General features: G+C 37.3%; 1 protein-coding gene across 1 annotated transcript in view; it reads right to left on the reverse strand.

The window, feature by feature from the left end:
- The window catches only part of dync2h1 (dynein cytoplasmic 2 heavy chain 1), a 101,934-nt gene that overhangs the window by 16,211 nt on the left and 68,548 nt on the right, over positions 1 to 17,175 (reverse strand). Inside the window, 7 exon segments of the mRNA XM_016677420.1 lie at positions 177 to 293; positions 3,558 to 3,662; positions 4,988 to 5,214; positions 6,047 to 6,122; positions 9,078 to 9,163; positions 9,438 to 9,507; positions 10,796 to 10,906. Coding sequence (XP_016532906.1) covers positions 177 to 293; positions 3,558 to 3,662; positions 4,988 to 5,214; positions 6,047 to 6,122; positions 9,078 to 9,163; positions 9,438 to 9,507; positions 10,796 to 10,906 — 792 coding nt within the window.

A 17,175-nucleotide genomic window follows, 5' to 3' on the forward strand; every position in this document is an offset into this window, starting at 1 on the left:
TCTCTTGGCTACTTGCTCTGATATTAGCGCCGCAAAATGCTGGGGAATTCACACATTTTCAATTATTGCATTATTGCATTCCTCCAACACAGAGGAATCACAGACATTTTAAAAGGCCGAAGCAAAACCAATATTTGATTCAGAAAACCAGAAATAATTTAAAAGGATGAACTGACCTGGTTAAGTTTCTTCCATAAGTTGAGAACAGGTGAAAGTCCATTTGACCACAGCTCCCGATCAAATTTGGAGCCTGTTGCCACTGAGCGGCTGAGCACACGCAACTGTGAAATTACCTACAAAAAACAGTAAAAAGTCAAACAAATATGCAAACAGGGATATTTTCATTCATGCATCTCTAATTAGTGTGTTGCACATAAAACTGAATTGCATGCAACCTGTTGAAACCTTTTTCTGGATTTTACAAAAGGACCTGATTAAAGGACAATTCCTATTGGAAATGGAGGCCTAGACATAAGTAAACTGGGCATTGGTGACTATCTATCCTAGGAAAAACAATGTTTTGTTCCTATTAAGCTGTAGTGTACCAGGATAGCTTCTTAGCTGTCATTTTTTTCAACAGAAAGTATATGTCATAATCTGGCATTTTTCATCAATTAAGTAGATGAACACTGCTAAAGTACTGAGAATAATTATTAACCAGCGACAGTAAACTAAAGGAAAGCTAACTTTTCATTCACAGCCACTCTGACCTGAGGTAGGTCAGTCCCACAAGAATTTGACTTTAATTTTTTAACAGCATGCTCTAAAACCGCCGCATGTGTGCGTGGGTGTGCAAGGTTAGTTGCATAGCCCACAGACAGTCACATTGGTCCTCTAGGGAATAGAGAGAGTATATTAGGGGAAAAGAGAGAATTAAAAAGAGAGTGCATGAAAGTGTTGGTGACAGATGACAGCAGGAGGGGAGACAGTAACATATGTGGAGGACAGGTGAAGAAAGAAATGCAGGAACACACACATACACACAAGCACATCTATGTAAGTACCTTGTAAGTGCTACATGAATTGAACTTGGTTGCTGGTTTGAGTGATCACCAGACAAAGACCAAAGATAATTACAAATAAACAAGGATGGACGAGACCTAAATTAGTCTATTCTTTTTAGGGATGCAAACATTCAATTTATGATTAATTGTTGATTAATTGATTATTAGATTAAAATTACTTCCATTTCTATTTACTAGAAACTCTTTCAGTGTCGTAGTGTGGCCACCATCCAGAAGAGGGCGAAGCTAGCTTTCCTTAAGGGGAGTTGATGCAGGGGTAAAGATGGCGGAGGCATCCCAGAACAGGAAAGAAAAAGCGTCCACTTTATGTGGATCTGCCTTGAAATATAAACATTGGACAAGTTCCTTACGTTTCAACTTATTAGCGCTCAATCAGTTGTGTGGAGAGCAGCATTAAATTCTCAATTAGAAATTATTGATTTACTATGAAGGCGGGGATGTGATGACACAAAACTGAAGGACAAAACACAGAAAAAAATCCAACTTGATGAAGAAAGACATGAATAGAATAAGCATGGTAGATTTTGAGGGCGGTCATGAGTTAAAGGACTGCATGGAGCAAAGTTATAACATCCCTGCGACAGCAAACATGGCCACCTTTTCAGAGGGATGCTGAATTGAAAGCATGACTAACAGCACAAAGTGTTGCTCTCACCACAGATTGTAGACTGCCCTGATATCACATCACACTTTTTGTCCTTTTCTTTGAGACGTGATGACAAGTAAAGTCTGTGGTTCTTCTTACAGTATGTAACGGTTCTCTTTTCATGGGAGAATAAATGCTTCAAATATTTTATTCTTTTTATCTTTGATTTTTCTATTCAGCATCCTAAGGGATTCCTGTTTTGTTATATCTTATTAATATGTCTAAGGTCAATAATATATGAAAAATAAAGCAATTTCCTGTTTATTCAGTCAGTATGTGGTACATCTGACACACACACACACACACACACACGCACACGCAGACGCACACACACACATACACACACAAAATAAAATAAAAAAGAAATCAGTGTTTCCTGTTATGGGAAGATGGTTGACCCTCTTGCTACAAGAGAAAACTCAGTTTTCTTTTTTTTTAAGAAAATGGCCGCTTATGAAATAATAAGCAGCCATAGATCAACAAGATCAATCAACTTTAGTTTAGCTCATTAATTGATAACTTGCATTAGTAAATCCTTTTCTGTCCTGTCAGACCTTTGTTAATTTGTTGTTCATATTTCCCTGAAAAGATTTATGAGAATGTTTTGTGTTTAAAAACAGTAAACAGAACCATTCACTAAGGAATAAGGTAATATAATAAGTCTATACTAAATCTTCTGATCTTCAAAACAAAGTTCTTCATTTATGAAGCCAGATAACTCTTTGCCTGAATATTGTAGTGAAATATGCAATGATTCAGATTTTTAACAAGTCAATAGAAAGCAGAAAATAAACATGCTAGTGTTAATCTAGAACTTAAAGAAAATGTATGAATGGAAACATTGGTCAACACATACATTGTTTTCTATCAATGCAGTTGTATCTGCCAATCAAACTTATATACTAAACATATATAAGAACGCTAATATTGCATTATATTAGCTTTATTATAGTTAACAAAGGAGGAGTAAAGGAGGAGTGGTTAGACCACCATGTTGAGAGTAAACTGGAGAAACTCTGGTGGGACAAAATATCTATTGGGGAAAAAAAAAAAGAAAAACTGGACAAGAGACTGTAGTGAGTGAATCAGTGTAACACTGATGAAATGTAGTGTTATTTTACTGCAATTTGAAGCTGCCAAGATTTCAAGCATGTACTTGGCATTGATTTTATTAACTTTAATGATCTACTGGACTGGAACTTGGGACAAGGTCTAAATATAAAACTTGGATCAGTATCAGGTAACAAAAAAACAAACAAAAAAAAAACTGATTGGAACATCCTTGATACATCCGAGTGAAAAATAGTAGGCGTAATGTTATATCTGCCTGCCCTGCTTGTAATTTTTTCAGGGTTAGAAATATGAATGACAGTAAGTTTACACTGATCAAGGAGACATACTACTCGGTTCATCAGAAACTTGCTACACACCTTCCGGTTTCCATTTTTGTGGAGAAGAGTTCATGATGCAAGAGAATATATTTGCCCCGAGGACACCTCAAAGGTATGCAAAAACAACTCAGAGATCAAAGTTGACCATGAAAAGTTGACTTTTACATACTTTCCTTTTTGGGCCCTAGACCTCAGCCCCATTGAACTTCTATGAGGAAACCTTAGAGGCAAGGAAGCCAAGCACTTCTGACATCAAAAGAAGCTCACTGAAACACTGTCACGTAATGCTGTAATAGAAAATCAAACTTCAGGAAAAGCCTCCTAACTTGTGGTTAGATTTTGGATCCCTGCGTGTAAAGATCCACCTACTTTATTTTTATTGACAACTGTAAAGACCTACACCATTATGTCTGTCTTCAGGAAAGGTGTGGTGCTGATTGGGATGTGTGAGCGAATGAAGAAGGAGGGAGGCTGTATGGTGGTGTCTGTGTGAACCTGGGAGCTGATGATTCTCTGTGAGGATCGCTCTATGTTGGCAGGGAGACCGAAGAACGCAGGTCTGTCATCCTCTGGGAGATTCTCCACCACACTGCGGTAATCCTGAGAGGACACACACAGACACATCATCTCACACACATAGCCATAGTGCCGAAAGAGAGAAAAAAAACCTCCTGAGTTCCTGTTATTATAAGTCACCTTCTTTAGATTTAGCTTCACTTAAGCTAAATATTGTAGACTGCTTGTCACTTTGTTTTAATTATTTTATAATAAAGCATTACAATTGCATTTTAAGTAATACGTTTGAGAAATAAAATTACTTAATAGTTTGTGATTTGGCTTAGAAAAGCTAACAGTTTAGCTAGCTGATATTGTAATATTCTGCATTACTTTTTAACAAAAAATAGCACACTGTCCATAAAAAATATCAATAGTTTTCTAAAATATAAATAAAGAAAAATAAATCTCAAAACTTGGGAGTAGCTAAAAGTGTATATTCTTTATTTATTACATCTATTAACCTCTGTTAACGTCACCTAAGGAAGCAGTCGACTAATCAGAGTTCCTGTGGCTGTTTTCACCAGTATTTCTCTCTTTAGTTTTTAAAATCTTATTAAAAGGTTTTTAACAAAATATTCCGTAGTATTAACAACTAATTTTGCGTGGCTGCAGACTAATACATAAATTATGTGCGCTTGGATTTCTGAAATTTTTTGGAAAAGAATAAATCAGAAGTGATTCCTGCAGAGGGCGAGGGCAGAAAAGAAAAGCCATGTTTTATTATTTTTATAGTTGCCATAATCCTTTCATATATAGCACGATTATAAATCTGAGCTGTAGTCATCAGAGGGAAAAAGTCAAGCAGATTAGTTTAAAAAGCTTAAGAGTCTATATTGGAACATGCCAAATGGTGCTCGTACTTCAAAATATCTACAACAGCCATCTGATCACTTTAAACCTCAGTGACTGCTGTCAGATATTGTTGCCTCGCAAGATGCAATTGACCCAAACAGATAAAGAGGGATTAGAATATGGAAACTGTGCTTCTATAAGAAAGCTTTATTAAAAACTTTGCACATTTGCAAAATCTTACAGTGGGAATTAATGCTGCATTCCATTATCACAGTACAGTTGTTGGTGAAAGGAAATGCTTTGCTAAACAGTATCTTTAACCTAAAATTTATCTAGCACAAGATAACAATATTAAACGACTATAAAAGGGTTCCAATGTTAATTCAGAACAATCATTCAGTTTACTTTTTTTTTTTTGCTTGCTTGGGAAGCAGTTTTAAAACTGAACTGCCATGTCACAAAAATCATACCATGCTGCATTAATTGTATTCAGTCACACACTCCAAACACTGATCTACCCATTGCTGCAGTGTTGAATTTTTTTTTTAACCGTCTGTGCCATCTTAGCAACTTACCATGATGGAGCAGGAGTTTGGGAGGCTGATTTGAGATGGAAAAATGCGTCCCACCCCTTTACTCCTCCTTTGTCCAGCAGAGTGGGTGGATGAAAGGTGTTTTGCAGAGAAGAACTGCTCGAGGTAAGAGCGCAATATGCGGAGATCGGAGGGGTTGTCTATTCGTCCGCCGTAGATGGCGCTCTCCAACAGGCCGTGGACAAACTCCCACTGGAAAATTTTACCACCTTTGACATAGAGAATATAAACAGAAAAAAAATGTAAGCTATAAAAATGTGGAGTGAGTTCACTCAAATGGAAAACAACCCTGTCTGGGTTGCACTGTTCCCAAACAATTTGTTCGAAAGAACATTTTGTGGGAATAAAGAGAACAGAGCCACTTCATTTGTTGGAACAGCGCACACTGTGATTTGCTCATTGATTGTATTACACAGTGAATGAGGGCTGTAAGATTTAGGAAGGTGTTCAAATGGCTAAAATCACACTAAAAAAGCCAAGAGTACTGCTTGGTTGTAGTTCAGGTAAAAAGAAAAAAAAAAAAAAAAAAGAAACAAAGGTCTTAAAGGTCAGATGACCTCCAATTTTAAAACAGATATCCATTAAATCTGTTTTAGAAGCTGCGAGATTCACTTTTTAACCCATTGAGGACACATCCCATTGTAAAGAGGATTATTCAGTTCACAGTTTTGGTTCAGGCATCTGTTAAAAAGATGAAGCTCAAATCTATCACCCACTACGGAGACTGAGCTCAGCAGTGAATTATTTTAAAAAAAAGATGAAAACATGGTGTATTTGAACGCTGCACTTTAACACTAAGAACTCATACTAAGTGACCATATGTGAAGTCACATTCAATGAGGATACACATTAAAAAATCCTTTATAAATTCCGTCCATTTACCATAAATAGTGCCACAAAGGCATGTTGATTCATATTTGCTGTTGAAGTGAGACATTTTCAACGGATGCTCATTTGTGAGGAGTCTTCGCATTTTCCAGTTATTAATTTTCTGCAGATGCAAAGAACTACCTACAGCTGTCCAGTGTGCAAAGCTCCTACCGTCAAAGAGCCTGTCGATGATCTCAAAGCCAGCACGGAGGTCAGAGAGGGAAAACTCATAGAACTTTGTCCATCCCTGAAAACAAAACACATTTCACATTACAAGAATTTAAAGCTGAAAAGATAAAAGATAAATTGTGTTGTTTTTTTTTTATTTGCAACTAGATAATCATAAATATAGTGCTGTTATGTTTCACCGCCTCTAATTTGAGACAATTATTTATAAATATTGCAAGATTTGCTTCAGAATGACCCGTCAAACGTACCATCCTTAATCGTCATTTTAAAAAACAAACCCTCAACACAAAGTTGCAAAAAGCAGCTAAAGTTAAATATGTGTTAATTATAAGAACATCTGGAAACACTTTTTACTTGGATCCAAACATCAATTAGCCGAGTTTGTGGAACATCGAGTTCTATCACGTCTATCACATTCGAGTATAATTTACGATTCACCCTTGAGACCCATCTTGTTTTACTAACAAGACAAAGAAGAGTCGTAGAAAAGAACAACTTCTGCTCATCTGTGAGCTTCTAGATCCCATGCGCATCGTTTATTTTGGTATTTTGAACTTTGATTGAGCCAGTAGTCCATGTTTTAGTATTGGACTGCGACTACTTTGTTGCAACAAACTTCAGCTGACATGAGAACAGGAACATACACTCTGTTCTGAAGCACTGAGAGGTAAAGGTGAGTTTTAGGGTTGAACAATCAAAGGCCAATCCCAGCCAACTCAGATTATCACACATAAGAACATGCCAAGACAAAAAAGCAATTACTTGGTGCTGATCATTTCAGAAAATCAACAGAGATGTTAAAATGTAATGGAGTGTGAGAGCTATCTCAGGTTGCATTTATGTGTTTAATGCACTTCACAGCGATCCAGTCAGCAGATGTAATCCGTTTACGGATGCTGCAGTGGGAAAAGGCATTGGAGCAAAACTTTGAGAGTATTTTTAATAACTGTGAGTGATGAAGTGATTCTGAGCTTCAGTTTACATTCATTCGTAGTGATGGGACTGGTCGGTATCACATTTGATAAATGTGCTGACAGATGAATGTCTGCATTCATTCTGTTTATACATCACTGGCTGCTTATTTTGTCGACTGATAAAGACATAGATACTTCTATGAAGGTATCTATAACAAGAAACATATATCCACTTTTCAAACCTTTTTTTGTTTCTGTGAAACTTTCGGTTAATATTAAGTGTTTTCTGCACAACTGTATTAATAGAAGAAATATGGAACAAAGGATGAAAAGCAGACAGGGAATTAAATAAAGAAAAGTGTAAGTAAGTTTGACTAATTAGAGGGTTATTCTGGAATAGGATGATAGGAGCTGAGAGATATTACAGGCGAAAGTAACAAGAACATGAAAAAAAAATAAGTTTAGTAAAGTGACAAATATCAAAACAATATTAAATATGGATAATAATGAAGGCTATGCAAATTGTAGAACACAATTATTACTTCACACAATAATATACAAGAATAAATGCTGAAAATGTGACGGACAAATAAGGTTATTTTAAAAAGTAAACTCACTGTGGTATGAAGGGGGTCATAAGAGTCATTACCACACTAATGTATTTACATATATATATATATATATATATATATATATATATATATATATATATATATATATATATATATATATATATATATGAGATTTTTCTATAGAGATGTCATTTCTTAGAAAACATAAAAATGATATAATATCTATGTGAAGAGAGAGTGTTGGAGGTTCTGGGCTGGCTGGTGCTTCTTAAATGACCGTACTGTCCATTTTTTGTCACAATATGTCATTATTGATGATACTTCCTCAACTACCATCACTTGTCATCAAGTGACTGCATTTTTAAAGCATGCACCTTCTGAAAATCCCTTGACAGTGTCTGACATTATGGAGGCTGGGGAACCAACATTTCCATTGTCTGACAACTCAGGGAGCAAAAGCATTAATTCAGTTGTATTGATCCATTAGTCTACCCGCAGCATGAACGAGGAGTATCGGGTCAACAGGCTGCTCTAAATTCTTCAAGTGGGCGCAGTTTTAAATTGTGTGGTGTGCAGTCTGGCCAGCAGACGGTCTTTCTATAAAGGGTTATACATTCATGCACAAGGCCATACGCAGAGAAACATTCCCCGAAGCCTGAGGCCCAGCACAACGTTAAATACGATTACAGAAGTCAGTGAGGAAAACAAAACTGACCTCTGGGGAAACAGTTTTTTCTTTAACTATTTATCGTAAGTGCTTGAGGATAATGTGTGTAAATGAACTAGTTATAAATTCAGACAGGTGTTTGCATATAAAGATGTGCACAATGATTATGAACACTATGGTTATGCATCTAGTTAAAACTAGAATGAAACGACAAAACTGAAACTGGACAGGGAGGCTTCCAAGAATTGAAAGAAATAACCATTTTCTTACAAAACAATTACCCTTTAGTACTGGATTAAATATTTCCCATTCGAAGAATATGTTATATAAAACCAAACTAGAACTTTCAGCCACAAAAACATAAAAACAGACATCAACAGCATCAGCATCACTGTGATGCCAAATTTATATCAAACTTAACAAAAGAAATAACTTTGCAGCGAGAAAATTATGGTTTTGACATGAAGAGGGATATTGCAAAGAGACATTCTCACAATCTAATAAATTTAGCAAATGGGTAAATATTGCTATTTAGGATTTGGCAGCCTGTTAGACTTCTACCAAAAAAGACTTAATTCCTAAATTAAATCTAAACATGGGATAAGTAAGATATTTGCAAAGGGTGTGGACTCTTATGCAACCAGGTTAGTAAATCTATTTCATTTTTATTTTGTAATTCACTACTAGATTTATTTTTCAGATGTAATGCACATACTAAAAACCACAATAAAACACACAAAAAAATCATTTTAAATGATTCATTGCAGTCTCAATTTGTTATGTCAGAAAAACCTGGCATTTTAATAAAAGATTAAATTTCTTTTCTATCCAATACATACTGCTGGGTTTGTGTGTTTTACCTGGGGGATGTAGTTCCGTCTCTCTTGACAGACAGCATGGAACCAAGCCAGACAGAACAGAGACTGGGCTCTGGCCAGATTGCCTCCTACACATAAAAAAATCATCAGCATCTCACAGCCACAACAAATGCAATGCCCAGTCATATGTACCTTGGTTTTAACAATCATGTTGTTATATCGTCGCAGAGTGTATTGTACAACAAAAGGGCAGGCACTGTTCTGCGGTTACATAACAACAAAACATAAGAAGGGACACAAAGAGTGTGGCTTTGACTAGCTGGATAACTGTTTAGTACTGTTTAGTCTTTGCTTTGTAATATTTGAGAAGTGAAGTAAAGAGAGTGAAGGACGGGAGACGACCTTTACTGATCTGCTCAGGAGTCCAGGACTCATATGTTCTCAGCAGATTCTTTTTCAACCCCGGTGGAGCCTGCAGATGGCAAAAAAGCAATTAAGTAACGTAGTTACCGGCAGAAAGGAAAATTTTCCTTACCTCATAATAAATGAAAACCGGAGTTTCTATACAAATCAAATATTGGGGTTAGGATATGATATGACATAAGATGATTAAATTTTTTTTTCTTTCTGATTTGGTAAATGTAAGGCAAAACATAAACACAGAGGAAGACACATCCTCTGAACAAGGTCACTAAATAAAATACCACAAGGGCTTATAAACGTTTCTACTATCAACAGATACCCCACTGTTATAGCAATTTGTTGCCAACCGCCAATTTTATTGAGATGAGAAAATAATACAGACATCAAGTAAAGCAATAAACATGCAAGGTTGTCACTGTTGGATGCCTCATAGTATTTACCACAGGGGGACCTGGAATGCAGAAACATTTTGGTGCCATTTAAAACTAGGAGTTTTTGTTATTTGGCAGTTTATATTAACGAGTAATTAGAATGGGCTCTTTAAATATTTGAGATATGTCCAATTTATAACAAAAATAAGGAGTACACAATGGCATTTGTTCATGTATTATCAGCCTTGTTGAGCATGTGGTAGCCCCATCTGGAGGTTTTGATAATACACACAAACACTAATGCATCTACCAAATTTGCTAAGATTTGCTGGATATGTGCTGTTAACCCAGTAGGTTAAGTCAGCCTCATCGGGTTGAAAAGCTTCTTGAAAAGCAACCTAATACCACAAAGCCTGTAAATTCTGCCATGTCAATTAGCAGAATTTACAGTATTGATTTTAAGTTTTAAATGATAAGAATGACAGCTGCCTTGCAGTCAGGAAACAATGTGTCTAATACGTTGGTTGGCAGTGAGATGAACTCAAAAATCTGTGCAAATATGTACAATGTCTGTAAGCTTGGCCATGAAATACTATGAGCTTGCTGGAGGAAAAAGAAAGTGGCCTGACTTATAGAGAGAAAGCAGACAGACAGAGGCTGTTGGTGCAGCATGCTTGGCTGCTGAAGCAGCTAACCCCATGAGCATGGCTCCCATCAACAACACACTGAGCACTAAAGCATGCATCACATACAAGCTGTGCAATTCTGCATATCCCTACAAGGTATAAACAGCAGAAGAGAGACATGTGAATGCTGTTCACATTTCAATCTGGAGGATGAGTGGAGACATATTAGCATAGATACATAGAAACTGACAACAACAAAAAAATTGCTTGGGTACATGATTCTGTGTGTGTTGCACAGAATCGTGCATCATTTAGCCTTACAATGTTATATGTTACCAACCTCATAAGTGATCTTAAGGCTGGACTGCAGTAAAATTGGGGGAAATCTTGGGTGGACTTCTGCTGTCAGCCAAAGACGGAAGTTTGCTTTAGGATGCAGGACATTTAGTTCCTGTGAAGGAAAATAAGAGGAGAAATTAGATAAATTAAACACACCAAGAGCTCAGAGCAGAACTAGACTATTACTAGGCTATGTATGCTCAGTTTTGATTTACATCCTTACTGTGGCAGGCTGGACCAGCAGCGGATTACTCTCACTAAATAACTGAAGGGATATTGGTGTCCAATTAACATGTCTTTCGTGCATCTAGAAATGGCTTAAAACTCTGTTCCCTGAGACTTTTTGTTGGAGGTGTTACATGACTATGGAGTGGTAGGGATGCGCCTACTAAATAAACTTTAAGAGCAGCAAGACCTAAGCTAATTCTTGGAAATAGACACACGCTCCACAAGCTTGATTAATAGCTAGTGAATTAAAAACAAAATCAGTTTTAAGTTATCATTAAAGAACTACATTTTAATTTTCTCTTTTTAGATTTAAACTAAAGAAAAAACCCTTTGGTATTTTATGAGTAGCATGAGACAGTATATTTCATACATATTCATATGTATGGAAGTACCATTAGTCTTTTTGTGATATTTATTTCAAGACATAATGCTCTTTTGGATATTCTTTTCATGTCAGAATGATTAAGAATGATAGTCTTAAGGAACCACACATGGTTCTGGAGCAACAGGTTTGCAGAGCCTTGAGCAATTCAGTCCTTACATAACCAAAGCAAGAGCTGGACCTTTATGCTCGACATGAAGTAAAACTTGTTTTCAGTGTGGGCTGGACTTTGTCAGGGCTGTTCCTTGTTTAAGATTCTTTTTGTGCTGTTCGTGGGCAGGATGTAATGGTGTGGATGTGGAGATGAGCGAGTCTGCTTTCGGGACCTGAGGGCCTCGTTTCCGCCTCATGCAGACAATGTGGTTCTGTTGGCATGTTTCAACCCCCATCTATGGTCATATTGATCATGAATGGAAGAGCAACTCCAGATAGTTAGAATGAGCTTCCTGAAGGTGAGTCCAAGGAGGTGGACAGAGGATTCGGGGACCACCAGAATGAGCTGAAGTGTCACTGGGGAGAGTGATTTCTGGACCTGTTACCTAACCGACCAGCGTCACAAAAGCAGAAGCCAAAGAATTAATAGACGGATGGATGAATGGACTACAGAGCACAGCTGATTTTACATTGTAAATCTGTCAATTAGTTGCTTTGCATAAAATCTGATTGCAACTAAAGACCAAACATGGAGGTAAATAAACAGACAGGCAAACAAACAAATAAATAAATAAATGTGATAAACCATATTTTACTGTGTAATTGTATATAATGAGAAAAAGAGCACACACTTTGTTTTGTCACAGGAATACAGCAAAGTAGAAGCTAATCATAATGAATTTTAATAACTTTCTTCATTTCTGCCATTCATTTGCTTTCTCCACTGATTCTAATCTCTTTAAAGCCTTGAACTGTGACTAATTCTCCACAATTACAAAACATTCACCTACTTTTATACATAATTTCTATCATACTTTCCTCTCTTTTCTCTTGTTTTCACAGTCTTCATTGTTGTCCTTGAGTTTTCTGCATTTTTTCCCCTCCAAACTTCACTTTCAGCCATCCCTCCACATCCCCCACCTCCCTCTGTGTTACTCAAAGGCGGTTAAAAATAGCCTCCTGGCAGCTCAGGGTCTTGTGTCATCAGATTGGGTACTCGAACACAAGGGCACACACAATGAACTGTAATCAATGTGTTTCTGCATCATTTGGCGCCTAATTCATTCTTGTGGAAGCACACGTGATCACAGATAATCAAAGAACACGAGAAGTGACAGCCCTCAAAGGAAACTCTTCATACCCTTGTTGTACTTGCATGTGTGTGTGTGTGTGTGTGTTGTTTTTTGGGTTTTTTTTTTTTGTGATTTGTTTATAATCACAATTCCACTTGAAGAAACAATGGCTGCAGCATAAAATACAAGAGGACAAAGAAAAAAAAAAGAAGATATATGAAGGGCAAATAGAGATGGAAGTAAAAGTTAATCTCTTCTAGTATCTGGACATGAAAACGTGTCATTGCTGGAATTTATTCATGCAGTTCAGAGACTGAAAGCCAAATCATTTAGCCAAAAATAGATGAGGATATATTTCAAGCCAACAGGCTTTGCAACTGCACACTACCGATAAGAATTATTACAAGTCCTGATAACACCGTGACACCCTATTTAGAACAGTGATAAGAAACAAATCATAACATATTAAATGGTGATTGTCAACAGCAACAAACGCAAATCACCCATAACGTCACTGTAATTTGTAATACACAAACATTTACAAACAGACTGTTTGGAAAGATCAGTCTGTTCTAACACAAACAACTTCATCTACATGATCTAGTCAAGGGTCAAATGTTGGTTGGTGGGATCCAGGTACAGATTGATTAAACACAAAGTAAGAGAGAGAGCGGGGTTATAGGTTTGACCTGGCATTGTGGGTCAGGTTTTCAACCCAAAACAAGCTTAAAGTGACTTAAGTTCAAGATTCAGCCCACCAAGTGGGCTGAAATGAAACTAAACAATTTGATAAGTTAAAAGAGTTTTAAATATGCAGAAGACTTTTACTAAATCCTTCAATTTTCTATACATGCCTTCTTTTTGCAAGTTTATCAGGGGTGGTGAATTTCTCTAGTAATTAGTGGGCAGAGGATGGGATATACTGTGTGCACAATCACCAGTCTATCAAAGGGCAACTATGCAGGACACAAGAACACGTACAGAAACAATAACAACAATGGGAAGTGGTGACTTATACATGCTGGCATTTTCATTTCCCTGCGAAACATGATTTCACACTATACTTCTCAGACCTTAGATAAAAAATAGAAATGGAAATGGTGACAAGATCAAATGAAGGACTAAAATCAAGAGGCAGGCCCTCTTCTAATATTCTCTGACATCAAATCAATAACAATCATATTTACTCAAGTGGCCCTTTGAGAAAGTGAAATGGTCAACACTGATCTAAACAGCCCTCATCTAATTCCGTGGAAAAGGTTCACTGAAGTCTGACGCATTTCAAAACTGCAGTCTGTCTTCTCTGATGTAATAAAGTGGGTTACAGTTTTTAACCCAAATGTTTGGCTAACTTTACTCAACTTCAGGCCTAACCACATGAACCCAGTATGTGGAAAACCAAAACAATTCAGTAGTTTTAGAGGTGTAGATGGAGAGAATAGGGATGTAAAGAAAAGGAATGATTATGAGCAAATGGGAATGAGATGACATCTGTACTGTCAACTTAAATTATGAACACATACCATCTTGCCTCTTCTTGCTCTCTTTAACGAGCCAACTGCTAAAGAGAACGAGGTGAGCTCAACAAAGACAGATGGTGAAAAGACGCAAGATCATGAAGAAGCTCAACTCAGATATACAGTAAGACTGACCAGATGGACATAGATACTGAAATACAGAGAGATGCTCAAACATAATATTCCCATTGCAGATTTCCCCCTACGAACAGCATCTCACTATTCCTTAACCTCATCTCTCCACTGCTTTGTTCCTTCTTTCCTCCACCTATTACCACTATTATTCCTAGGGTTGTGTAGCTTTTTCATTTTAAGCTCATACCTCAGTCTTATGAGTGGATGTGCAAAACGTCAAGCCAAGAAACACGAGTAGTTTACGTCATGCAATTGAAGAAATACAATTGGCAATAAAAGTTGAAGAGTAACAAATGTAGAAGTGGAAGGAACTGGATGCAGAGGGCACACAATGAGACAGAGTGGTGAGCAGCCCAAACAGAAGGGGATCTCTGGTCCACACGCCCACATAGGTGAGAGCACACATATATGCAATCATACAGACACACACACACGCGCACACACACGCACGCACACACACACAAACATACAGACCAATTATGACCACACAAACACACACACACACACACAAACATACAGACCAATTATGACCAACAGTTGTGCCTCCCAGTAAGAAATGACCTACTACTTTAATACGACACTAAAACAGAGCCCCAGGAAAACCAGGGAGCACAAACAAAATCGAAGAAATTGCAGGGAATAGATAAATTCCCCCACGATTCGATATTCCCAAAAAAATAGACTCTAACCAATGTCATCAAAAAAAACGCACACCTACATGTATATCTTCGAAGGCAGGAAACACACACACACACACCCACACACGCACACACACACACACACACACACGCACACAAGCACCTCCAAAGCCACTAATATGTCCTGACAGGTGGAATGCAAAATGTGCATGAGAAAGCAAAGGACAGAAGGTAATTTTAGATATGATAATTTGGCCAGGCAGCAGAATGCACATGCGAGGATGTGTGTTTGCGTGCATGCGTGTGCGTGTGTGTGTGTGTGTGTGGCAGTGTGCTATTACAGATAAACACTAATTAGCTGGGATGAAGCAAGGGACACATATGGAGCATTATGATAAAACATCCTCCAGACTGTACTTTCCACTGACCTTTAACCCTAATCCCAACTAAAACAGGAAGCTTTGATGCCAGGGCAGCCATCACTCTGGAAGACAAGAAATTGACTGGGCTATAGCTCTGTCCATGCAGCAAGCTGTTTTGGGGTGTAGCACTGAAATGATCCCATCACAAGAAAGACTGCAAAAAAGGGGCAACTTTCACCTAGCTTGACCATGACCCCCAATAATTTTAATGTAGGTAAATGTACCCAAGTTCTACTGGGTAACCTCAACAACAACAACACTCTTTGTTGTGGACGGTGTGAGTGAAGGAAATCATCTACTTTCAGTGCTGATGAGTTCTGTAAGCTCAGAGATACAAGAAGCTATCACAACATATTGAGACACCTCTGTTGTCCTTTCAGGATGTGAGAGAGCACTGAATGTTGGGCAGATAACAGAAAGGCTAAGGACATTATAGTAAAATTACTCTCTAAATTTGAAAGGATTAAACAAACCGTTATGGAACAGCCTAAATTTGGCTGGCTTTTGCAAATATCGGAGTTAAGGTACACTATATATCTATATACTCTAAGGCATTCTCTCTTATTCTTGCACCAACAGCAATTCTGTGCTCTCCCTTTCTCATTAAATGCACTGAACAGATTGATTGCTGGTTTAGTTTATGGAACAAAACAGTATAGACTAAAAATGAATGATTTCAATCTGTCAGTTTAAAAATCTCTGGCAAGGCTAGAAACCTACTCACTATTCCAAAAGTCAGAAGCAAACATTCTGAAACAGCCTAAAGGTTTTATGCACCAAAAAAATTGGAATAAGCTTCCTGTACAATACAAGACTGCTGCCATCCTGAGCTCCTTCAAAACAAAGTTAAAACGTTTTTATTTGCTGTTGCCTAATCTTAAAATAAGCTATTACTTTATTTTCAAATCTGTTTAATCTAAATCTATTGTGATGTGTTTTATTTATGTTGTTATTAATTCCAATTATAACAACAAACATATAACCTCAAGTTGACTTTGGCCAAAAGATGGTATAAAGTTGCCTTACTTCCACTGCACATATGTGGAGACTTTTCTACAAAATCTAACAGCCCCTTGTTCTTTTATGTTTCTGTGCAGGGAACAGATTTCAGAATTAAGTAGACTTGCAATGAGCTGAATAGTCCAATGTGCCTTTTTTTTAATTTTATTTTATTTTTAATCAATGGACTTCAAGAAATGTATTTCTCTCTCTGAATCGGCTACATAAGGTCATGACAACAGATGGATTTTATGTCTTCAGTTCCACACTTCCTTTGAGTGACAGGCTTTGTCTAAACTTAGTAAACTGAAACAGAATTTTCTCTTAATTTATGTGGCATAGTTTTCTAAGCTTCGCTTCAGTTTATCACAACATTTTATTCAGTATGCTACATTGATCTTATTGTGAAGAGTGAAAACAAGAACAGCAACCCCCCTCCCCCCAAAAAACATACCACAAAACACATTCATACATACATGTTAATATTACATAGCATGGACTGATCAAACTACCTGACAGTGAAAGGCAAAAGTTTTCTTTGACAGCAGACAGTAGCAAAATTTTAAACTTTAATGTGTTGCATCGCTAGCCTGCGTGCAAACATCTTCGTGTACGAGCTCAAAATTTCATATGCAAGAATTAGGCCAGCCACTCAGCTGGATGAGGAGAGGTGACCGGTGACTCATCACACAAGTTCCATAGGAAATGAATGGAGAGGAACAAGTTTTTGATACTGGCTATATGGCAGCTGCTCTGGGCAGCATCAGAAAAGGGTGGCCCACACAAGAAATAAAATACAGTATATCTTATCTGTAAGTTTGCATGTATGTGTAG

This window comes from Poecilia formosa, unplaced genomic scaffold (genome assembly GCF_000485575.1).
Source record: "Poecilia formosa unplaced genomic scaffold, Poecilia_formosa-5.1.2 Scaffold155, whole genome shotgun sequence".
NCBI classification, from domain to species: Eukaryota; Metazoa; Chordata; class Actinopteri; order Cyprinodontiformes; family Poeciliidae; genus Poecilia; species Poecilia formosa.